This window comes from Neoarius graeffei, chromosome 13 (genome assembly GCF_027579695.1).
Source record: "Neoarius graeffei isolate fNeoGra1 chromosome 13, fNeoGra1.pri, whole genome shotgun sequence".
NCBI lineage: Eukaryota > Metazoa > Chordata > Actinopteri > Siluriformes > Ariidae > Neoarius > Neoarius graeffei.
In genome coordinates, this window is record NC_083581.1 from 55,199,823 (window position 1) to 55,226,081 (window position 26,259).

The window sequence follows — 26,259 nt, forward strand, 5'->3', positions numbered from 1 at the left end:
TTTGAAGGAATGCTTTATTGATAAACAGAACAGACACTAACATAATTGGGTATTCCACCAGTTCCTTAAAAGAAAACAATATCCTCTCATTTTGTCAAGTTGAGCTACAATCTCAGATTTAAAGCTATATTGTGCTCATGCGCTCTACAACAGCCGGTCCAGTTTATACATATGCAGCTTAAGGGATACATAATTTCTCTCTTTCTCAGAGGGGGAAAAAAAAAAAAAAGCTTAAATGATAACAGAAAGGTAGGTCACCTACCCTGCACCTTACATTAAGATGAATCCCAATACCCCTGCTGTGTATTACTGGCAGCATAGCTGTACATATTTCTGGCAAACAGATATAATAAATCCCTCAAATTCTAGCTCTGTCTAGGATAATAATGTGTAGCAAACTACTGACAATTCAATCCATTGACACAGAAAAGAGGAAGTGATGAAATAGGATAAACAAGGCAAAAATAAAAATGATTAACGATTCAAAAAAAAAAAAAAAGGCCAATGATTGGTTTTGAAATGCAAAGTGACCGTGCTATCAAACAAATTACACACGTCTAATATATACCTGGATGTAAATAACAAAAAGGAGTTTGACACCACTGGTCTCAGTCAGTGTATTACACTTCGAGCAGTGCAGGCTAAAGCAAGAACTATATTCAATAGTGACTCATAACATACAAATTAGTGTGAGTACGAGTTGGTGAAATAGCTCTTTGTTTCAACAGCAGAAGGTCTTTAAATAGCCTCAGTTTGCTGGCACAAAGCATTAGAACAAAGCAAAGGCGGGCAGACATTAATGGACAACACAAACAAAACAAGCCCAGCGATATGGTACTCCAAATCAAAAAAAAAAAAAGGGCAGAAAAAGCAAGAGGAGAGGAAAAGAACCTTAATGCAACTTGCTTTGACCAGCAAAAATCAACAGAAAGAAACAGTGATAGTGTAAGGCAGACAAAGGATTAGACATTCACGAGATGTACTGTAAAGCGTTGCTTCACATTGTACTCGGATTAAAAAATGTCCTCAAATTAAATGAAGAGCAGCGTAGAAGACTGCAGCACGTTCCCCTTGTGCGAGTTGTTCAAACAGCAGCCCTCTCCCATCTCCAGCTTTCTTCTCCTTTCCCCTTTCTGATGAATGCTGCTTGGCAGTACAGTTTAAATATAATTATTTGTATTCTTTATATTCATATATAGATATATACGTTATGTAAAAACTTTATGCAAAGCAGTGTAAAATATTTTAGAATACAAAATGGTTGTAACTTTTTTCCCTTCTTTTTTGTACAATTCTTTTTGGATGAGTCCATGTCACGTAAGCGGTGGTGTGACTGGAGAGGCGAGACAAGCGCATGCAAGCTTTAGGTGGAAACAGGAGCTGGAACAGGGAGGGAGAGGCAGAGAGAAAGCGAGTGAGACAAGTGATGGTGGCTGTAGATGGTCAGGCTTCACGAACAGATGAGATGAGGTGTGGGTTTGGGAGTGTAGAGGCTCAGAATGGTGCGTTCTCCTGCACAGGGTTCGGCTCGGTCGGAGACTGCAAGCCATCGCCATTGGCCCTCCCTCCAACAACCTTCGACTGGACACAGAGAGAGAACACACACAGAGATGGGGTTTAACAAATGCACCAACTCCTTTGTTGCTTTTAATGAAGCCTTAAAGGAACAGTCCACCGTACTTCCATAATGAAATATGCTCTTATCTGAATTGAGACGAGCTGCTCCGTACCTCTCCGAGTTTTGCGCGACCTCCCAGTCAGTCAGGCGCTGTCACTCCTGTTAGCAATGTAGCTAGGCTCAGCATGGCCAATGGTATTTTTTGGGGCTGTAGTTAGATGCGACCAAACTCTTCCGCGTTTTTCCTGTTTACATAGGTTTATATGACCAGTGATATGAAACAAGTTCAGTTACACAAATTGAAACGTAGTGATTTTCTATGCTATGGAAAGTCCGCACTATAATGACAGGCGTACTAACACCTTCTGCGCGCTTCGGCAGCGCATTGATACGGAGCTCGGAAATCAATGCGCTGCTGAAGCACGCAGAAGGTGTTAGTACGCCTGTCATTATAGTGCGGACTTTCCATAGCATAGAAAATCGTTACGTTTCAATTTGTGTAACTGAACTTGTTTCATATCACTGGTCATATAAACCTATGCAAACAGGAAAAACGTGGAAGAGTTTGGTCGCATCTAACTACAGCCCCAAAAAATACCATTGGCCATGCTGAGCCTAGCTACATTGCTAACAGGAGTGACAGCGCGTCTGACTGCGTCTGACTGACTGGGAGGTCGCGCAAAACTCGGAGAGGTACGGAGCAGCTCGTCTCAATTCAGATAAGAGCATATTTCATTATGGAAGTACGGTGGACTGTTCCTTTAAAGGAAAGCTCCACACTGAAATACATGGTTTATTTTGGGAAGGGGGAAAAAAAAAAAAAGATTTTTAATGATTTTAGTGCTATATATAAAAACAGTTAATGGTTATGTGCTGTTCTGTCATCACAGGGAGACATTGCTTGCACAGTTATAGTGGAATTTAATAGAAGAAAAAAAAAAATTCTTTGATCTCAACCACAAGTGATATGGTCAGTTTTCCTGTTAGCTGCTAAATACAAAATCCGCAAAAGCTTGTCCCCCCCCCCCCACACACACACACTCACCATTTTCCAGTGACATTCAACCTCATTCCTGAGAAATGACAGCAAACATTGAAAGTTCCAGAATGCAATGCAGATATACAACACCGTGGCATGGAGTTGCAGCACAGACTCTGCTCAGCTAGCTAAAGATGACAAGCACGATGGAGCTGATGGCAGCATTAGCATGAAGTAGAGTTCATTCTATCCACATTCACCGAATATGAGCAATCGTATGCTCTGATTGGCTACTGTACTACTAGGCCATCAGCTCATATACCGTGAGTAGAGAAAAACAAAAAATAGTGGCACACTGCAAAAACTGAATTTGAGGAGAAAATTTCACTAGTATTAAGGAATTATCTTGCTGCATGGACAGATCATTTTACTTGACAAGACATCTTGGAATAAGTTGGTTACAATCTAGAACTAGTTTTAATAATCTCAGAGTTGGTGTCTTGTATTCTTCTAATAGGAAATGTTAAATTGTTTCAACTATATTCAAGGTATTCTAACTTGGTCAAGATATCATTTATGCACTGCACATGTTGCTGAACCAGCAGAGGATGCAAAAAAAAAAAAAAAAAAAAACCACACAACTCTACTCGAAAACAAAGCCCCCAAAATGATCAAGTATTTAAAAGAACCTCATCTCATCTCATTATCTGTAGCCACTTTATCCTGTTCTACAGGGTCGCAGGCAAGCTGGAGCCTATCCCAGCTGACTACGGGCGAAAGGCAGGGTACACCCTGGACAAGTCGCCAGGTCATCACAGGGCTGACACAGACACAGACAACCATTCACACTCACATTCACACCTACGGTCAATTTAGAGTCACCAGTTAACCTAACCTGCATGTCTTTGGACTGTGGGGGAAACCGGAGCACCCGGAGGAAACCCACGCGGACACGGGGAGAACATGCAAACTCTACACAGAAAGGCCCTCGCCAGCCATGGGGCTCGAACCCAGACCTTTTTGCTGTGAGGCGACAGCGCTAACCACTACACCACCGTGCCACCCCACATTAAGAACCTGAAATAGCTAAAAGAACAGGCCCCCCCCCCAAATATTTCCCATTCCACACTCCAGCCCAGTTGGTGGCAGTAATGCACCTTTAACCACCAAAAAACAAGACGACGATGACAACTTGGGATCCCCAAGATTTTACTTTTTCTTGTAATTCACCAACAGTGATCCTTGGGGATTTTATGCCTCTCTTTCCCACCTCCTCAACGGACATGGGGGCAAAATAAACTTGGGTCCTCTTTCAGGCAAGTTTGTCACAGTTCCAGTTAGTGTCCACTTTTATTTTATTGCCCCAACAGTAGAAATGGAGATTTTGAGAGGAGCAGTTAATATTAATAACCATTCCCTTACTTATGAAGGTCAACACACTTCTCCCTCATTTGCTTTGTGTGTTCTCTTATCTTTCCCATGCTGATGGATGACTAAGGGAATTTGGGCTCTGTGTCACCTCATTTGTATTCCAGTTAATCAGGAAGTCATGGATTACAGCTTGAAAGTTCCTACACACTTCAATCACCTCAAACATGTCCGATTTAAATTGGAAACATGCTTCAGTTACACTGTGTTCACTATCATTTCCATGTGACAATAATAGTGGCATGTGTTTTTGTTGAAAATAATTATTTTATCCAGGGATTTGTTTTTCCTCTGAAAAACTTTCAATTCAAGGTTGGATTTCTCATTTTTTTTGCAGTGCGACAGGAAACTACTTCACCAAAAGGTGGATTTTTTTGCTTACCCTTTTTTACTAATCTTTACAAGTGGTGCCAATACTTGTGGAGGGCACTGTAGGTGAGGATGTGAGGAGGCGAGAGAGCTGGACAGATTAAAGAACTAAAATCTCTGCTATGGACCCTTTTCACGTGACGTCACGGCAAATGCGGCCGCCATTTTGGACGTTTACTACCAGTAGTTTATCACAGCCAACATTGAGGAACGGCAGCAAAGAAAGTGTTTATTTTCACCAAGACTTCCATCATGCCACTATATTGTTGTGCACCTGGATGTAGTAACCATCAACAAACAAGGCAAGGGTTATCATTTTATCGGATCCCGGTAGATGCTGACCGACGGAGAAGATGGATAGCGGCATACCAACGCTTGTGTAGTGACCACTTTGTTGGAGGTAAGACGAATAAAATTAGCCAGAAAAGGCATTACATTGCTGTTAACATTCCATTCTAGTTTACTGTAATTATGATCTGGCAGCTATTTACACCGGATCCAGTGTAAATAGCTGCCGGAGCCAACGTCCGAGGTTCCGGAGCCGCGCGCTCGCTCGCGGCTCCGGCCTGAGCCGGCGCGCGCGCTCCGGAACCTCGGACGTTGGCTCCGGCAGCTATTTACACTGGATCCGGTGTAAATAGCTGCCAGATCATAATTACAGTAAACTAGTAAATAGTTTTCTGCATCTCGCTCCTTTTTCTTTTATGTTTGTCGCCTTCCTCGCATTCAAACCGATTTGAGCCGAAGTCCACTACATGTCCAAAATGGCGGTCGCGTTTACGAAGGTCACGTGACTGAAAAGGGTCCATAGGTAGAAAGGACAAGGACACCAGTGCCACTATCAGCAGGTCGTCAAACCACATTTTGCGTAATGCAGGAAACCGTTAACCAAAGTGAAAACAGATGTTGCGATGAAGGAAGTTTAAACTAAAAACAGAAACTCAATTCATTACAAAATAAATCTTGGAAGATTCCACATTCATTATGAAGTTTAATAGTTTTAATACTACATTGTCTTTTCTTTAAGGAGCACCAGGCTTACCTTAAGATTTCCAACTTTGTCCTCAAATGATTTGAAGGTTGTGGAGTTCCTGTCGGAAATACAGTATTCAGATGTTGTTATTCGATCTGTCAGAGACTGAGGTCTGCTACAGTGCAATTAAAAATGGAAAAATAGTTGCAATTTCTGATCCACATGCACACAGGAAAAAAAGAAAAACGTTACAACATATGCACACATCACCTGCTTTCACAAAGTACTATAAAAGCATTTAACATTCCAGCTATTTTGTTTAAGACACATGCTGGTCTGTAATATCAACTGTATTTCATTAACACAGAGCTGTAAGACCAAATGGCAAAAGGTTAAGGGGGGTTTTAAATACTAGAATTGACCCGAAATACTTTACCTCATAGCTGGCATACTTATCGAATGGCGAATGGAGTAGTTGCTACTTTGACAGCATTAAAAGGAGACAAGATGTGCCAATGTTAACAAGCAAGCAGAATCATTTAGAACCAAATGAAGCAAAGCAAAAACACTATTCAGCAACTAACTGCAAATCTGTGATATTATATCTCATATCCAAACTTTATTATTTCATCAAATCTCTCTAGCACCAATATGCTGCATGCCAACTGATTCAGATTATATTAAATCGTGCAGAAGTAGGCAGCTGGAGATCTTACTATTTATTATAATTAAAGAACTGCAGGGCAGATAAACCGGTATATCAGGACAGTTATATAGCAGAACAGTGGGTTTAAAACCTTAATCCCTAATATACTGTATGTGCTACATACACAGCTATATCACAGCAATGTTGCATTCTCGATTCTCACTGCTCAGAAAGGGTCGATTCATTTTATAACATTTCTATAATAAGAAGCCGCGAAACGACTCCAATCCGCCAGGGCCCACGTATTCAACCCAGTTCGTATCTGATCCGGTGCTGTGTAAACATTGAGGAACGAGGAAACGCAGTGCTGAGCTCTAGCTGACGTCGTCACTGGACAACGTCACTGTGACATCCACCTTCCTGATTCGCTGGCGTTGTTCATGCCATGTTGGTCATGTGACGCGACTGCTGAAAAACGGCACGGACTTCACTTCCTGCTATTGTTTCCGCCTTGTATCACCTTTTTGTTTTTCATTAAAGAGTATAAAAGTATGAATATAATGCTTTGCTTTGTCATTCTTAAATGTTGTTCATGGTAAGATGCAAATACTGCCCATTGTGTAGTTAAGATTGTTTTTAGGCTTGCCATCCTTCCACTTGCAAGTGGTGAGTGACTTGCGCATGCCCGATATGCACTGGGATCTCACACACAGCGGCTCAGTCCCGAATCACTGCTTGTGCACTTCACTCGCGCACTCTGAGTTGCGCAGGGCCGGAGTGCGCACCCTCCAGAGGGCACTCGCTGTTCAGGGCGGAGTGATTTGGAGCGCAGCCGCTGAGGAGGAAGCCCTGAGCCGCACTGACACATTTCAACTTACGTGCCGTCTAATTAGTCATGTGATTAGCGTATCCGTGTATTGGCGTTGCTGTGTGCACACGAATCGTTTTAAAAACGTTAATCTGATGATCCGCCGATACGGTCTAATGTAAACACCACCTAAACCTAATACTAAATAATTAAACAAACATGATATTTAACAAAGGAAAATGTATACTTATTGATCTGCTGAAGCATTATGTAAAGAGACTTTTTTTTTTTTTAATTATTATTAAAAGGAGATACGCAGAACCATGGCCTCACTTTGTTTATAAATGCCTTGAGACCACAAGAACAGTATAGGAATAGTTTTAAGCGTTAACAATAAATCTAATATAGCAATTTTTACAATTAAAATGATTCATATAGGTAGTGGTCTGAGTGAATGACCTTGACATCTGTGACGTCACTGCAGGAAGGCTATCGGTCTCATCGCCATTTTCGCTATACTAAAAACACAGCTGACTGCAACTTCGAACTTCCATTTTGAGCTAATTTATTGCCATGCCACGTAGATCCACGTACAGCTGGTGGGTGCGGCAACATGACAGAAGGTGGATTTACGTTGCATTCATTGCACAAGAATGTTCAAACTGCAAAGATTTGGACACGTTTTGCGAGACGTTCACGGGCACATTGGGCGCCTACGAAGTGGTCTCTCCTCTGCACATTTTACTGAAGACTCGTACGAGACCTCTGATCTGTTGAGGAACATTGGCTATAAGCCCGTATTGAAAGAGGGTGCAGTATCAACAATGAAAGGAAAACTACAAGAAAAGGAAAGCAAGTTCAGTTGCACCAGTTTTTCCAGAGGGTGAGCCGAGGGCTGTTGCAAAAACCCGGGACAGAATGGGACATATTATCGCTCGGGCAGTGAACTCCCCGCGGCTGTTGCTAAAACTGGTGACGTCCCGTCCCATCCCGGGTTTTAGTAATTACCTGAGCCGAGCAGTAATGGCGGGGTACTCAGTATGGAGAAAATGGAGAATGAGTGGACCAGCCGTCTGATTTCTCCACTGGATATGCTTGCCTCAGCAGCAATGTCTTGCCCTTACGTGGAAGAAGCAAATGAACGGAGAACTGACCGAAAAACTGAAAGTCAGACGGTTTCAAAACAAATCGCCCACAAGGTTGGCCTTCAAGAAGCAAGAACACAGATGGGTAAGATGCGACTCTCATTTGGATATTAAAAAAATAATAATAATTAAAAAAAACCCACCAACACTCGTTGTTTACCTGCATTTAGATTAATACATGTAACTTGTATAGTGTGTTTAAGTTACCGGTATAAGATTATTTAATTTGCTTTAGAATGTGATTGTCTCAGTTCATCTGATTATTTAATGAGCCTTTTACGTTTTATCAGTGAAAATGCATGCATGTGCATTGCATAAGTTATAACACCTCTTTTGTTTTAATGAGGAGTCAACTCACAATCAATGAAGTCAAATCAGTCTTAGCTGAGCAAGTCGGTAACGGTATTTCTTACTTTCACCATAAAATTTTTATTTATATATGACTTTGGTCTATAGCTGTCAAAGGCCTCGGCCTTAAAACCTGCTGTGACGTCACACACTTGGGGCTGGCTGGCTCAGCGGGGCAGCTCGAATGCCAACTTTGCAGTTGATTTTAACGCTCAAAAAAATATATTTTTTTACTCCCATTTATGCAGCATACAAGAGTCAAGGATGGAGATACTACCCACTCAGAAATTTATTTAAAAATAAAGGTTCTGTGTATCTGCTTTAAACACTTATGGAATGAGTCTCCAGTGCCAGAGGTAAAGCTGGTCCGTTCAGATTTCTGCCATGAGCGTCTTCAGGGCAGACGATTTTATGCACTGCGATTTCTCATAAGTCAATTTTTTTTTAAATAAAAGAGGAAAAAGAGAGGCTGGTGATGAAATGGCTGTTTATAGCTGTTTACAGTTCCAATATATTATATGTAACAAGGTGTCATTCTTGAATAAAGAAAACGTTTTTTTTTTGTCCAGCAAATTGCTGTGGTATAACCGGAACAAAACTGACACGCCGTTACTGATTATTTTCCTGTAACAGCACACCCGGTTATATATTTTATTCCTGACATCCTGTGCACCCTCATTACTTTAGACCAACTATAATTCCTTACATTTGCACATCATCTATTAGCTCTCATAGTACCGATTAAACCTCTAAGCAGTCTTACCCAAAGGAGTTAGAGAAAGGCAGCGCTCTGTGGGTCAATCAGGTGCAGCGATTAAAAGAAAAAGGGGAAACACATACAACCAATCAGGGACAGCATTCGGCATTAGGATTAGGCAAGAGCAATGCAAGCAGGGGAAACAAAGAAAAAAAAAAACCGGGGGAAAAAAAAAAAAAAAACCACCCAAACAGACTGAGAGTGACTTGCTGTTTCATGTCGAGATAACTAACAGGAGTCTTTTTTTAGGTGCCACAAAGCAGAGATTTCTAGCTTGAGTCTAGCTGATCTACCTCATCTTATTGATATGCATTTGGATTATGGGTGTACATGAAATCAAATAGTAATGTGTGCGAGAAGTATACATTTTATGTCCTTAGATACATATGTAAATCAAGTGGCATGGGTCAAGTCGTAGCTTCACGTCCACCAAATAAACATCGGAGCAAAACATTTTTCATTTGTTACCTGCTTGCATGAAGCCAGTCCTTTCATGGTGGTGTTTTGGTGGCTAAATTTAAATAAATCCCAGTGCTGCAGAAATACGGGGTACAACAGAACAAAGCACGGAAGTTCCAAAGCCTCACAAACCTTGGCACTTTGAAAGGAAGAGGGCAAAGTGAAAAAGGAAGCACTAATGGATTACAGGAGCATGCAGCAGCATTTAAGACAAACAAGATGAGTAAGACGAGAACAAATGGACAATAATTACTGCAAACGCTAAAAGCCTAGGATGGACATTGATGCTGGCGTAACAGAACAGAAGAACGTTAATGCAGAGCAGGATGAGCAGTGCTGGGTCACTACGCTGACAGAGATGACGAGAAATAACGAGAGAAGTGTCACATTTTGCCTCATGGGTTACCTCATGTCTCCTAGCTTTCTACTAATAGCAGTACCCATGGTGGAGAAGGCTGCTGAGGTCTTCTGTCCTGCCTGAGACAGTGTTTCCTGAGTCTTCTTGTACCTGTGAGAGAAGGAAGAGGAGAAGAACAGATCAAAGATGGAGGCAGAGAGAGGAAACCCCAAAAAAAAAAAAAAAAAAAAGAATGTGAGCTTTACATATTTCTTATTGAAGAAGCGTATTAAGTGCACTGGGGAAGGTACAAAACTGCTGACACCCGCAGTAGCAGACATAAGCCAGTACATTTAATCCAAATTGAGTGAAACTGACCCAACTACAACCTCCTCTTTTTAATTAAAAAAAAATAATAATAATAATTCACCCCAACAAACTGCTGCAGCATCTATTGCAACCCCAAGCCATATATCTATGAGGCAATTCTACAGTCGCCAAAACCCAGTAAGCAGCATGACACAGCAATTCTAACTTTCTCCAATACATCATGAGAGGATGACAACTAAGAAAAACACTACTGCAATGGAGACAGAGACAAAAGCACCAAAAAGCAGAAAGGATGAAAACAAAAAACGGAACAAAAACTCACACTTCAGAGTTGGCAATGTCATCCAGAGTGGCAGAGGCTGAAAGATATCTACAAATAGACAGGGTGAATATGTTCATATTTCCACTCACAAAGACACTGTGTCTGGGGTGATAGGACATGCATGGTTAAAACATCATTATTACAGACATGTGGAAGAGAGAACCACTTAAAAACATGGTTCTAAAGACAAAGCATTCAAACATAGATCCTGAAGGGGGGGGGGGGGGGGGGGGAGTACTGCACTCTCACATACAAAAACATCTATAAAAGGTGCTGTATAAAAACGTTGCACGTCAGTGGTGCGTTTTGTACAATTACGAATCTGCTCATAAATGCTGCTTCTACAAGAAACATGTTTAAGTGCACAGGTTTCATTGTGAACTATGTACTCTTGGGGGTCCTATACCAAATTCAAAACTCATGCTGAAAACCAGTTATTTAATCACCATTATGCTATAATGGTGTTGCATGAGAATGCAAGCAAAAATTATAAAGTCAAATCATTAATCTATTCCCCGGTGGCCTAGTAACCAGGTAAAAGATTAACGATAACCTTTTGCCAGGGCTCCAGGACAAATCAGAAACATTGGATTTGCATACTGCAACTGGCGGTGATGTAAGTGACGATACAGTGATCGTGACGGAACTACAGACGACATCCACATAATCCGAATGCTCATACTGCACCATCATTAGGGTGCATCAGTTGCCCTCACTTTCATAAAATCTGATGCATTTTTGTTTGGGTGTTCCTTTTCACCAATAAAGACATCCTGTAAAAATTTTTTGACCATATTCAAAAGTCTAACGGTGGCACCATGAGGTTCAATTTTTTTTGCCAAAAAACGCTTATTTTATGTTTTCGCGTAAGGTTTGAATCACAATGTTGGACTCCATTTATTGATTCCTTGTGAGCCAGAGATCATGTTAAGAACCTTTGCAAGGGATTGAGAAGCATTAATGTGATTCATAATACATTTGTATTGTTTAAAAGTAGTTGAACAATGATTCAACGAACAGCTAAAACAAACTGTGCTTGATAATATATTTAGAATATGTATTAAAAATGTGTATAAGATATTTGGTATACTCTATAAGGTGCCATAATGTTTCATGAAAAGTGATCGAAATTGTCATAAAAGTCACAAAATAGCAGCTTTTTCCATAACTTTGAGCTCCTGGTACCACCATGAAACTTTTGAATTTTGTCAAAATATTTCACCCAGTGTGTTTTCTTACCAAAAGGAACATAAAAACAAAAATGCATCATGATCGGAGGAACTTTTCATTTTTAGGGGGCAACTGATGCACCCTAACCATCATGCATCACATCTGATCTTGCAGGTCTCATGGAGGTGCATCCCGTTAAATGCGGTCAGATGGGAATACACAACACCCATTACTTTGCTGTTATAGAAGACTGAAATGAATGAAAACGGTCTGGTTATCTAACCAGTGTTGTTTTTACCTGATACATTAACAGGTTCCTTATGCGAATGGGGCTGTCGAGAGAGAGCTTCTACTTGGAACCCTGTTTGAAAAAGGTCTGCAGTAGGATTCCACATAGAACCTATATACTGCTTCAAAATATACACCAGTTGGAACAGCTATACTCCCGCTCATTCATGTCGTTTTCCAATCAGCCGATCAAGCGGCAACAGTTCAATGTATGCCAGACAGGCTGGTTTGAGTATTTCAGAAACTGCTGATCTCCTGGGATTTTCACTCACGATAGTCTCTAGAGCTTACGAGCAATTCCAGCGTTATGGACGTGACACTTGAACTCAAAATGCCAACAAATGACCCAGTGCATGTTTTATTATCTCCCAGTATTTAAACAGGTGTTGCATATTTTAAGGCTGTACCATACTGGAGAAGTGATAGAACAAGAACAAATCCTATAGTACATCTAGGGCATGCCAGAAAATGCCAATAAAAGATGCGTTATGGATGTGACAGAAAAAGTATCACTTTTCTTGGGTGACTGTACATTTTTATCAAACTCTGAAATTGTAAACCTAATGTCGAAATGGAGATATCCATTTGATAGAGGGGTCCAAGGTGAATATTAAAAAATCTTTGTTTAAAATATTTTGTATTTCATGCAGAGTTTCGGAAGGAAGTCAGCGTTATGGATGTGACGAAATTCCGTTATGGATGTGACGCGTCTGAAATAGACATGGCATATGTTTAGAAAATCAGCAATTTAACCACCATAACCCTTTGAAAAACTCTCTAAATATCAGCTAAAACTATCAAAGTTCTTAATATTTAGGATGGCTATTGTTTTGCTGTTTTGTGGATTTTAGCATACATTTCTGTGGCTTGTGGCAATAATATAGAATTGTACATGATCAAAGTTGATTTTAGCTTGGGTTTTACATTATAAGAAAGAAAGACTGACATATTAAGGCGAAGGGAACGATTCTTGTGACAAATTGGTTCAACTTATTCACATCTGTAAAATACAGGCCTAGGTGACATCTTTGGGAGTGGTTTTGATGAATTACATGTTGCTTTATTTTTGCATTGTGAGGTTGACATTTACATGGAATTGCCCTTACGCAGAATGGTGCAAAAAACAAAAACCTCCAGTGTGGAGCAGTTCTGCTGGCAGATATGCCTTGTTGGTGAGAGAGGTCAAAGGAAAATGGTCAGACTGGATTGAGCTGACAGGAATGCTATGGTAACTCAATTAACCATAACTGCGGTAGGCAGAAAATCATCTCAGAATGCAAAAACGCATCAAACCTTGAGGTAGATGGGCTACAGCAGCAGACGACCACATCAGGTTCCAGCCCCATCAGCAAAGCACAGGAATCTGAAGTTATAATGGGCATAGGCTCAACGCAAATGCAGTTAAAAATTGGGTAAAATGCTGCGCTCGACCTGTACTGCCAAGTTTTTAAATGCGCTGCTGCCACGATTGCCAGATTGGATAACTGGATGAATAAGCAGGTTCTTAATAAGTGGATGATGAAGCCTACATAATACTTGTCCTGACATGCTTGTTAAACCTACAGAGGGAGGCCACAATGCTCGTGTAAACTGTAAAACAAACATGGTATGCCTTTTCAGATTAGATTTGATTAAATCTAAATAGTTACAATAAAGCAAAAGCCACATCCAACATTTCTTATTAATAAACAAACATTTGAGTCATTTATATCTATCCCCGAGTTTTCGGGTCATTTAAAACGAAGTGAATTAGACAACTATCTGTACTCCAGGACACAGCAGATGGAGCACAAGTTAAGCACAGGACACAATGTTACTAGAGAAACTTGAAGTACTTGGCTTGTACAGCTGAAGGACATTGCCTGAAATTTCTAGAAACGTTGTGCATATAATCCAGTATGTGTCAAACGTTTGGACACACTCCCTCAATATCTCATCTCATTATCTCTAGCCGCTTTATCCTTCTACAGGGTCGCAGGCAAGCTGGAGCCTATCCCAGCTGACTACAGGCGAAAGGCGGGGTACACCCTGGACAAGTCGCCAGGTCATCACAGGACTGACATATAGACACAGACAACCATTCACACTCACATTCACACCTACGGTCAATTTAGAATCACCAGTTAACCTAACCTGCATGTCTTCGTACTGTGGGGGAAACCGGAGCACCCGGAGGAAACCCACGCGGACACGGGGAGAACATGCAAACTCCGCACAGAAAGGCCCTCGCTGGCCACGGGGCTTGAACCCAGGACCTTCTTGCTGTGAGGCAACAGCGCTAACCACTACACCACCGTGCCGCCCGCTCCTTCAATATATTTTTCTTTATTTTTATTAATTAAAAAGACACTTCATGTCTTAAAAGTAATGACGAATGTCGTTTCTCTTCCCTTCGCCGAGAGGTTCTTGACAGAATACGGATTGTGTGTGGAATAGGGCTATTTACTGTATTTTTTAATCATTTATTATTTACCATTTGACGGCCTCAAAAAAAATTGCACTAATTAACTTTTGACGAGGCACAGCTATTAATTGAAAAGCATTCCAAGTGACCGCCTCATGAAGCTGGTTAAGATAATGCCAATAGTGTGTAAAGTGTTAAGGTAAATGGTGGTTACCTTGAAGAAACTAAAGATATGAAAAATTGTGTAACACTTTTTTGTTTATCGCATGTTATTTCATAGTTTTGATATCTTCAGTATTGTTGTACAATATAGAAAATAGTCATAATACAGAAAACCCTATGAATGAGTAGGTGTACGAACTTTTGACTGGTACTGTATATGAAGAGGAATCCATGGAATAGGGTTATTAATATAATAAGGTTATTAAAAAGATTGCATAGACTACCAGCAAATAAAATAAATAAACTAGCAGAAGCACTAGCAGGAAAAGGGATCAAAAGCAACATGTCTACAGGCAACCTCAGGCAGCTTTTATATAAATTAAATTCTTTTCATTTTCACTGCTGTCACCGTGAACCAAGGTCAGATGATCATGTAAACAAAATTCAGCCTTTTTTTTTTTTCTTAAAAACAAATATTACACTTTCTCTGGTTAGTAGACCAACTTTCCTAGTAGTCATGGGAAAAACAAAAGTACACCCTCCTTCAATTCTGTGCTTCATTTATCATGGTCTAAATGACAAGTGTGTGGTCCTCACCAGCTTCTTTGATGTTTTTTTTTGGTCATATTCCCCCAAAAAGTAAATCAACATTCAGAAACCAGGTGAGAAATAAGTACACCCTTCCTACTTCCACAATCATGAGGAAAGTAATTATCAGCCAGGCGTTACTAATGAAATGCATAAGATTTAATTAAATCATCAAGAAGTGCAACTACCTCTATAAAAGCAGAACTTTTAGCAGTTTGGTGTTCTGGAGTATTCAGATGTGCATCTAAATCCTGCCAAGAACAAAGAATAAAAATCAGCCATAACTTCAGAAAAGCAACTGTTACTGCTCATCAATCTGGTAAGGGTTATAAGGCCATCTCCAAACAATTTGAAATTCAGCGTACTACAGTGAGAAGCATCATTTACAAATGGAGAGCCTTCAAAACAGTTGCAGCTCTTCCCAGGAGTGGGCATCCAGCGAATTCAGTCCAAGGTTAGACTGTTTAATGCTCAGAGATCTAAAGAAAACCCCAAGAGCAACATCACAGGTGCGTTCAGATCAAATAGTTCTAATTGAGAAGAACTACCCACTGGGTAGCTCCCCCAAGAGCTATGCACCGTCAAGGGCTTTTTTCAGTTTGCATGAAATTAGCAGAAAGTACTATCCTTCCTAGCAGGAAGATCTTTCTCTTTTTCCTTCATTGCATTACATTATATTGCAGACATTTAACAGACGTTCTTATCCAGAACAACACACAACATACCCAGAACAGCCTGGGGAGCTTGCTCAAGGGCACTTCAGCCATTCCTGCTGGCCCAGGGAATTGAACCGGCAACCTTTTGGTCCCAAAGCTGCTTCTCTAACCATTAGGCCATGGCATCCCTTTTCATTTTTAACGCCAATGTTAAGAGCTGTTTTACACAGTTTTTGTTGTTGTTTTTTTTTTAAATGGAGGTTGTCAGCACTGCATTGGCTTGTATTCTATCAATCAACGTACACTTACATCTGGACCACTCACCGTACACTTATGTTATTCATGGTTTCTCTTGTCCTGGGAGAACACCTACCTTGAAGTAGTAGCTTAAAAAAAAAATAAGTCCCTCAAAACAGTGTTCTTAAAACTATGATCATTCTCATATCCTGCAGTGCAGACACAAAAAAAAGGAGAGAACTTCCTCAAAAACAGTTCAAAGCACTATGAAATTATTCCTCCAGCACCTAATGTGTCCTACAGGCATCTGTAAGCACATTAAATGTTTAAAAGGCTGAACAAATATGGCTTTCATAGAAGGGTGGCTAGGGAGAGACACAGAGAGAGAGAGAGAGAGAAGGGGGGAAAATCAAAACGAAAAACACCTCCCCACACACACCTCTTCCCTCCAAAAAGAACTGAATAAGCCACAAAAATTCTGGAACAATATCCTTTGGACTGATGAGCCCAAGGTGGAGATGTTTGATCCTCGAGCATAACCCCATATTTAGGGAAACCAAACATCACCACAAACACCTCATAACCACAGTCAAGCATGCCAAGCAACCAATTCTTGTGGTCACTGAGAACTACGAACTCAACTGTATACCAGAATATTCCTGAGACAAATGTGAGGCCGTGTGTCTAGCAGCTTAAGCTGGCCTGAAATCGGGTCATGCAACAACACAATGATCCGAAGCACACCAGCAAATCAACAACTGAATGGCTAAAGAAGAAAATAAATATCAAGGCGTTGGAATGGCCAAATCAAAGTCTAGACCTCAACCCGACAGAGATGCTGAATAAAAACCTAGAAAAATAAAAAAAAACCTTAGAACTGAAGGAGGATGCTTTTCCTCCCTCAGCCCAAAATGTAAATGCGTACATGAAAATCAAAACTCTACCACTGGAAAGGAGGAACAGTGAACAGTCTGCTGGGAGTAGAGAGAATAAAGTGAAAGGTGTGTTGGGATATACGCACCCACTACATACACAGTGACTACAGCATTCAATTCAACTCTCCCAAAGACAAACCTGAACCCAACAATACACCATAAGCTTCAGGGAAGCTAAAATTTATGACTGGAAGCCAGTTGGAAACCATTGTTAACCAAAGCTATCAATGAAAAATGTCATAAGTAAAATAGTCACGACCCTTTTTGTTAGAAAGTTAGATGACAACGACTTTATATTTTTCTGACATTATATTTAAGGCCAGAACTCTATTTATGGATCAGCACTGTATTTGAGATAGCAAAGTGAAACCTTCAGCCCACATTCTGTACTCAACTGATCAACACAACAGCACGTTTGTTCATGCTCAAAATTAGTCGACCAGAAATAACCAATAATTTGCAAGAGAACTCCACAAAACCTGAAGCTGATGTGTGCACGAGGCAACATTCGTCTCTTAGAGCTCGACCTTTCAGTTAAATATCACTTGCAAAGCTCAGTTTCACACGCACACCACTTCCTCAAGGTCAGATTTTCCCTTATAATCTACACTCACTGGCCACTTTAATAGGAACACATGCAAACCCACTCATTCATGCAACGGGCTCATCGCACAAATGCCTCTGTGAACTGGAAACACATGAACAGAACATTCACGACACTCACCTTCACGGCATTTTACACGAGCTGTCTGCAAAGATGAACGTTAATGATGTTCATCATATATGTAAGAATATTTGCAAAACCCCTTCTAGTAAAAACTTAAGAAAGGTATGAAAATATATCATATGCCTAAAACCATACAGATACAAGTCAAGGGGAAAAATGTGATGTCAGTGACTTTGACCAGAGCATGCTTGTTGGTGTGAGGCAGGCATTTCATAAATTGCTGATCTCCTGGGAATTTCACACAATGGCCTTTGGAGTTTATACCGAACGGTGTGAAAAACAAATATCCAGGGTGCAGCAGTTGCACAGGCAGAAACACCTTGTTGACAGCGGTCAGACTGGTTAGAGCCAACAGACAGGCTAGGGTACCTCGATCATTCTTTACAACCAGTGTGGACAGAAAAGCATCTCAGAATGCACAACACATGGTTTGAGTTGGATGGGCAACAACAGCAGAAGACATCAGGTTGTCTGAGGCTACCGTGGTCACCAAAACTGGATAGTAGGATCGACGGATTATTGATATTTGCATGAATCAGCAGGTGCACAGGTCTCATCTCATTATCTCTAGCCGCTTTATCCTGTTCTACAGGGTCGCAGGCAAGCTGGAGCCTATCCCAGCTGACTACGGGCGAAAGGCGGGGTACACCCTGGACGAGTCGCCAGGTCATCACAGGGCTGACACATAGACACAGACAACCATTCACACTCACATTCACACCTACGGTCAATTTAGAGCCACCAGTTAACCTAACCTGCATGTTGTTGGACTGTGGGGGAAACCGGAGCACCCGGAGGAAACCCACGCGGACACGGGGAGAACATGAAAACTCCGCACAGAAAAGGCCCTCGTCGGCCACGGGGCTCGAACCCGGACCTTCTTGCTGTGAGGCGACAGCGCTACCCACTACACCACCGTGCCACCCCCAGGCGCACAGGTGTTCCTATTAATGTAGCCGAAGAGTGTATAGTCCCCCTCTTTTATTTGGCATCTTTTAAAAGATACCAAATATTTTAGTGGTCATCCAAGTCTTGCATATGCATAAGGATATCTCAGACTATACAAATGATTTCTATAGAAATTAAGAAAGAGGAAGAAAAAAAAAAAAAACCCTCCCCTGGAACTTTCAAACCGAGGACAAAAACTGAAACCCTTCCCCTCTTCTAAGAAGACAGTCATCTTAAAACGGAGGAATTAAGCAGAGGAGTAAAACTATCTGAAGCAGACAGCGAGTCAGTGTTCCCGACACCCACTATTATAGAGGACAAAAGAACAGGACACAAAGCTGTTGTTTTACACGACTGTGGAGGATGTCGTAATCCACTGTCACTATCACTGAGCGTAGACACCACACAGAGCACATGATGGTGAGAGAAGTGCAGAGTGCAGGTTTTCAATGACGCAGATAAAACTCAAACGTCTGACTTAAGTGATTTTGTCTTGCCTGGTCATGCGATTGTAAAAAAAAGTGTTTCCTGCTTTTCTTCCTGATCACCCCAACTTGTACCACTGACATAAAACAGCTCAGTACTGGCAGCTGCTTTGCCCTGATGTCCAACGCGGTAAACAACTGGAACCTTTCAGCCTTGAAAACTGGCAAGTGCTAATTTTATTTTAACTGATTTACAGCTTGGGAACACTTCCAAAAACCAGTTAAGCAGATGCATCAGTTTCAGCATGCTGCACAGTGCAAGTGAGTATTACACTCTGGTGAGAGGAACGTGAACAAACATGCCAGTACAGGCAGTGACTCACAGTTCACATCCTGCAATCTTCCCATTCTACTGGCCAGTTTCTCACATAACTACAAACTGTCTTTTTTTTCGGCACTGTCTGGTGGACATATAGTTTCATCTCATCTCATTATCTCTAGCCGCTTTATCCTTCTACAGGGTCGCAGGCAAGCTGGAGCCTATCCCAGCTGACTACGGGCGAAAGGCGGGGTACACCCTGGACAAGTCGCCAGGTCATCACAGGGCTGACACATAGACAACCATTCACACTCACATTCACACCTACGGTCAATTTAGAGTCACCAGTTAACCTAACCTGCATGTCTTTTGGACTGTGGGGGAAACCGGAGCACCCGGAGGAAACCCACGCGGACACGGGGAGAACATGCAAACTCCGCACAGAAAGGCCCTCGCCAGCCCCGGAACCCAGGACCTTCTTGCTGTGAGGCGACAGCGCTAACCACTACACCACCGTGCCGCCCTCATATAGTTTCAATAACCAAAAAATGTGTTTAAAAAAAAAAATAAATAAAAATTATATATTATTTATATACAGTACCAGTCAAAAGTTTGGAAACACCTTCAAATTTGATGTTTTTTCTTTATTTTAATTAACTAAAAAGCCACTTTGTGTCTTAAAGTAATGACTGACTCATTTCTCTTTACTTAGCTGAGTGGTTCTTGACATAATATGGATTACAGTTGTCGAACAGGGCTATTTACTGTATTTTTATTATTTACTCTTTACTGGTTGACGGTGTCAAATGCATTAAGAAGGCAAGAAATTCCATTTTTGACAAGACACGCCTGTTAATTGAGAAGCATTCCAGGCGACAACCTCATGAAGCTGGTTCAGATAATGCCAATAGCGTGCAAAGCTGTTATCAAGGTAAATAGTGACGACTCTGAAGAATCTAAAAGATGAAACTTTTTTTTTTAAACACTTTGTTTACCATATAATTCCATATGCTATTTCATAGTTTTGATGAGTTCAGTATTGTTCTAGGAAAAAAAAAATAAAAACATCGAATTTGAAGGCGTTTCCAAACTTTTGACTGGTACTGTGTATTTTTGCAAAAAACATTTTTCACTTCATATGTATCTAATGTTTAAACTTCATGCACTTCACGGTTGCTCAACACACAGCGATGCTCTAGTTCTATTCAAATCAAATCAATGGAGGTTTTCTCTAAATTCTTTTACAAGTTGTATTAATTAGTGCACAAAAGATCGAAAAGCCAGAACACACTTCTTATAGCCGAAACATCGGTCAACAACTTGCTGACTTTTAGTCAAAAGCACAATTACAACATACGACAGTACATTAAAATTTTTTGTTCGAAGAGGACAAAAGCTCATACATCTCTCTCTCTTCTTCTATATTAAGCACACTTAACTCCTTCGCTTGCTATACTTTGTGAGGAGTAACGTACACCAGAATTCTAACAAAGCATGGGAATAACACAGACCAAAGTGTGTTATTCATCTTGTACCAAAACAATTTACCAACAATCACAATTTAAAATTATTAATGACTAATATTTTAATCATCTATAGTTCCATTTTATGCTATGGCACAACAGTAAAAAGAGTTCCCGCTATTACTATAAACAGTTGCCCTCTCACTAGCCTCTTCCCCCCTCAAAAAAAAAAAGTTAATAAGACCAAAAAAAAAAAAGCAGCTTGCCATGTTACCGAGAAACCAGAAAGTGAAAACTCACATTTCAGACAAAGAAAAAAAAAACTGCTGACTGTTACAAGTGCCAACACTTGAGACTCCTCCCATAATGTTAAATAAATGTCTCCTAATAGAAAGAGTCACTATATCAGTGATTATTCTATTCACATTCACTGGATATGAGCAATTATGCACTGATTGGCTACACTATTACTAGGATATCAGCTCATATACCATGAGTAGAGAAGAACAAAATGGCGGAGCACGTTGCTGAGCCAACCAAGGATGAAATAAAAACTTTACTTGAAAACAAATTGTTAAAGTATTTAAAAGAAACAGAAATTGGGGGAGGGGGAGCACCCCCAAATATCTCCTGTTCCACAATCCAGCACAGTCGGTGGCAGTAATGCACCTTTAAGTTAGTTTGCCAACCGCCAAAAAACCCTAAAGAAGGAAACTCCCAAAAATACAAAAGGCAACAAAATATGGAATAAAAGCATGTGATGACAAGAACGCATCTTTTTTATTTTTCAAGAATTATTATTATAGCATTTTTCACAAATTGCTACTGTCATTTCGCTGGTTTGTTTACATTCTAAGCAGAAATGATGTCAGACGTTTTGTATAAAGTTTTTATCAAATTTGCAAAAAAAAAAAAAAAAAAAAGTGCTTCGTTTCTCAAAATCCAATGAATGTGGAGAGAATAAAACAACTATTCCGCTCAATCGTGTTGTACATGGCTTATAGCCAACTTGGCACTATGTACCTTGTCAGCTATCAGCTCATGTACGACTCTTTTGAGGAATAACTTATATACGTTTTCTTAATCTGTTTATTATTTGGCTTACATTATATCCATATTAAAACTGCTTTGAATATTATAGCTTACATTATGCATTAATATAAACCTATCATTTGTTACAGTCAGCACTTCTGTCAGAGCTGGACTGTTATAGAAATTTAGTCCATATCTTCTGACTTGAATACAGCAGTGCTGTTGTACAACGCATTGTTAGATACCACTTTTTAAACTGGTCAATTACTAGCACACTACAGCTTTCACTTACCCATTCTTTGGTTGAAAGACATACACCAATATCTAATAAAGACTTGCATTGTGATGTTTCAAGAGATCTATACTTGGCTCTGTGTGTATGTATTTTGTCCATTTCAACCTCCTAAGGCCCAAGCTGTTTTTTTACATGCATTTTTTATTTCTCTTTGCTATTTGGGCTTATTAGAACCTGATTAGAATAAAAACTAAGCATCATCTTTTGATAAGATGTACTTTTAGAGAAAAAGTATGTCCACATATGTGGATTCTTGTTCCGAATTTCCATAAAGTGCTGTCCACGCATGTGACCGCTAAGCCCTAGGAGGTTAATAAAGGCAAGTTGTGTGGGATCAGTGTGTCTAACCAGTTAAATCCTTCTTGCTGTATTTATTTTCAAAAGTACAAAACTGAATTCATGACTTACCCTGATATATAGTTATCACAAAATATGGGTTTCTAACTCGGATTATGGAAGTACTGTATGTAGTCAAGCGATTACAGCATGGACAAACCCTGAGAGAGAGTGTGCGTGCGCGCGCAAGCAAGTAAATAAAAACAGATGAAAGCATAGTGTAGACAGACATTCAGTAATAATGATTTAATCTGACTTAGCTTTGTCAGTTAACACCACAAAGTACATGTACATTAGCTAATGAGCTCAGGAAACCCTGATTTGAGACACACATGCTTACCTCACGGCTGGTCTCAACCTTGGTACCAAGTGATTTAGTCAGGAAATGAAAATTAAAAAAAAAAAAAAAAATCACAGCAATGGTACAATAATGGCTGACTCACTTCTGACTCATTCCAGACTCCCACGGCGCTACTGCCTTTTCAGCTGATCAAACTAAAGCACTAAAAGCTTTTATCTAGAAGGACAGGAGACTAGCGCTTTACGTGCCAGTTACAGACATCAGAGCTAGAAAAGATTAGAATAAGGAAAGCACTGAACACTATAGAAAAATGACCTTATAGAAGTTCAAGGAACAGGAGCTGACATATCTTTATACTTATTTGGTAAAAGCAGTGGAATATAAGGGGAATAAAAAGGATCTTCTACTCACGCATTTGAGGTCTGTACATCCTGCCAGCCTTTGGTGATGTTCTGTTTGAGTTCGCTCAGAGGGCTGAGGCCGAGCTTGCGCTTCAGTTCAGACGCATGGCGCTCTTTGGCCATCAACACTTGCCGCAGAGTTTGAATCTCCTCCTCTACCTGATTTGATGGTCGGGGGGCAAAAAAAAAAAAACCCAACACACAACAAAAGCCACTCACACCTTAGACTTGAAGATTAGTGGATCAGGGGTATGGTGGTTGTGTTGTATACCTTGCAGAGTTCAGTTTTTAGTTCTTCCGCCTCCTCCTCTGTTAGTCCTGGAGGAAGTGTTACTGGACTCCCAGCAGACGCACCCATCTCTGCTGGCATGTCTGATAGAGTGCCTGAGCCTAGGCCTTTACTTGGAGAGTTCAGATTGATGTCTATGTGTGTATGAAAGGTAAAGGGGGGGGAAGGGACAAACACATATTTAAGATTCTTGTCTTTGCCTTACTCTAAGGCCCTGTTTGGGGAAGCCATGACCTAATGGTTAGAGAAACAGCTTTGGGAGCAAAAGATTGCTGGTTCAATTCCCTGGACCAGCAGGACTGGCTTGGGTGCCCTTGAGCAAGGTGCCCAACCACTCTGGCAAAAGTGGTGGTGTACCTTGGGTCTGATTAGCCAAGGAAAAACTGAAGATGCAATTATCAGTTCGGGCATTGAACCTGACCGACTGACTGAACTGAAGGCCCTGTTTAGACTTGGTTTTAAAACGCGTCTTAGGCAATCGGATGACAAGTGGGCAGCCAAGACACACTGACGTTTACACAAGTCTACCAGATTTCGTTACTGCTTACGTCACTTCCGCTAGAAGGTCCCGCACACAGTTATGTTAAAATTGTTAAACCTGCAACATACCTTCATTAGTTTCTTGCATTCCAACTGTGTACATCAGTGTACCTTGGCTCTGATGCAAAAACAACCATTATGTCCTGCATTAATTAATTTCCTGTTATGTCCTTGACGCAACGCATCGAGTTACAAAAGACATAGTCAAATGCATCCCAGACCACCTCAGCAAGTTCTTCGAGTGAACGCATCTTGGTGGTCGTTTACACTTGCGATCTGCTCACCCAAGACATTTTAAAACCAAACGTAAAAAGGGTCCAAGATAAATCAGCCAACAGAATCTTCTGTTTCTTAAGTTGTGTCTTTTTTAAAAAGGATGTTGAATCCATTACAACGAATGACAAACATTTTCAGGATTGTAACACCAAACCAGTTATTCTGATTTATCATTATTAGGACACAATATTTGCACTTGTGCTTTCATGGACAGTGTTATAGTGTTTAGTTTTCTATCAAAGTATAAGTAGCATTACTAACAAAGCCATTGCTTTTTGCCATTTTGCTCATGAAGTTTACCAACAATCTTCAGTCATGAGCACAATGACACCATTCAGTTAGAGGAGAGACTGGTGTAAGCGGAGATGTTCTCTGTGTGTGTGTGTGTTCATTCAAAAGCAGCAGCTAGTGCTCAATGACATCCTGAAAGCTTTCTATATGCTCTCAGATATTTCTTAGCTTTTTTTTTTTTTTGCTATTCATTACACAAAGACAGGATCTCAAATCAGAGAAATGCTCACTGAGGTCTCTTATGTACTACTTTTTTTTTTTTTTGCATTAGTTTTTAGCTTCGGATGTTTAGAAAGAATTGGTGTTCATGTTCCAAATTTTATTTGTTTTTTTTTCCTTTCACAAATACAGCGCATGTACACTACCGTTCAAAAGTTTGGGGTCACTTTGAAATGTCCTTATTTTTGAAAGAAAAGCACTGTTCTTTTCAACGAAGATCACTTTAAACTAATCAGAAACACACTCTATACATTGCTAATGCGGTAAATGACTATTCTAGCTGCAAATGTCTGGTTTTTGGTGCAATATCTCCATAGGTGTATAGAGGCCCATTTCCAGCAACTCTCACTCCAGTGTTCTAATGGTACAATGTGTTTGCTCATTGCCTCAGAAGGCTAATGGATGATTAGAAAACCCTTGTACAATCATGTTAGCACAGCTGAAAACAGTTGAGCTCTTTAGACAAGCTATAAAACTGACCTTCCTTTGAGCAGATTGAGTTTCTGGAGCATCACATTTGTGGGGTCGATTAAATGCTCAAAATGGCCAGAAAAATGTCTTGACTATATTTTCTATTCATTTTACAACTTATGGTGGGAAATAAAAGTGTGACTTGTCATGGAAAACACAAAATTGCCTGGGTGACCCCAAACTTTTGAACGGTAGTGTATCAACTAGAAAATGACTGGCCACACCCTCACCAAATACCACCAGTAAACTATTACGCAAAATGGATTTACTAAACGGCAGCACACTTTATTTACAGTAGTGTTTATACTAAAGGGAAGGTAGATCTACTACTCTGACTTGCATTTATTAAGTGCTGACAACAAACGCATGCAAAAACAACCCAAACTGAAATGCAGCCAGCCAAACAGCATTTTCCTGTGCCGTTATATAACTATAATGATTTATATTTTGTGTATTTAAAAGGCTGTATCTCAGGTAAAGTTCACTCTCGCAGTGAGGCTTTTTATATTCTGCCTATCTGTACAGTAGCAGGAGTAACCCGATAGCCTAACCCTGCCCTGTCCTTCATAATCAGACACTGCATATTCGAAGAAGGAAATCCTGAATTCAAAACACCAAAATGCCACAATACCCAGTGACAGTAACATCTAACACAAACCGATAACACAGCGTGACTGATTGTTTTGGTTCTGTTTACCTTGACTGGCGGAATCCATGGCGTCGAAACAAAAACGAGACTGTTACTCGTAAAAAGAGTTTAGACAATTGCTTATCGATATAGTATTGTTCTTCAATCAGACGTATTTCTGCACTACTACACTCGTGTCGACAACATTCAAAACAAATCCACGAAGGAAATTCACCACTAGCAGCAGTCGTAAGCAGCCAGCTCAGCCTGATGCCTACACTCAGGGCCGTTGTGTTCCGGCGCACACTGATGACGTTTCAGCATCCTGTTTTTCAGAAG

At 40.5% G+C, this 26,259-nt stretch overlaps 1 protein-coding gene across 1 annotated transcript; it reads right to left on the reverse strand.

The window, feature by feature from the left end:
• Positions 1 to 26,215, reverse strand: tpd52l2b (tpd52 like 2b). Its single transcript, XM_060938062.1, has 7 exons — positions 25,990 to 26,215; positions 23,478 to 23,629; positions 23,217 to 23,365; positions 10,520 to 10,567; positions 9,937 to 10,038; positions 5,437 to 5,485; positions 1 to 1,581 (listed from the first exon to the last, which is right to left on the reverse strand). Exons 1-7 carry the CDS (start codon positions 26,006 to 26,008, stop codon positions 1,495 to 1,497), a joined length of 606 nt encoding a protein of 201 aa, XP_060794045.1. The 5' UTR covers positions 26,009 to 26,215; the 3' UTR covers positions 1 to 1,494.
• Positions 26,216 to 26,259: the final 44 nt, after the last annotated feature.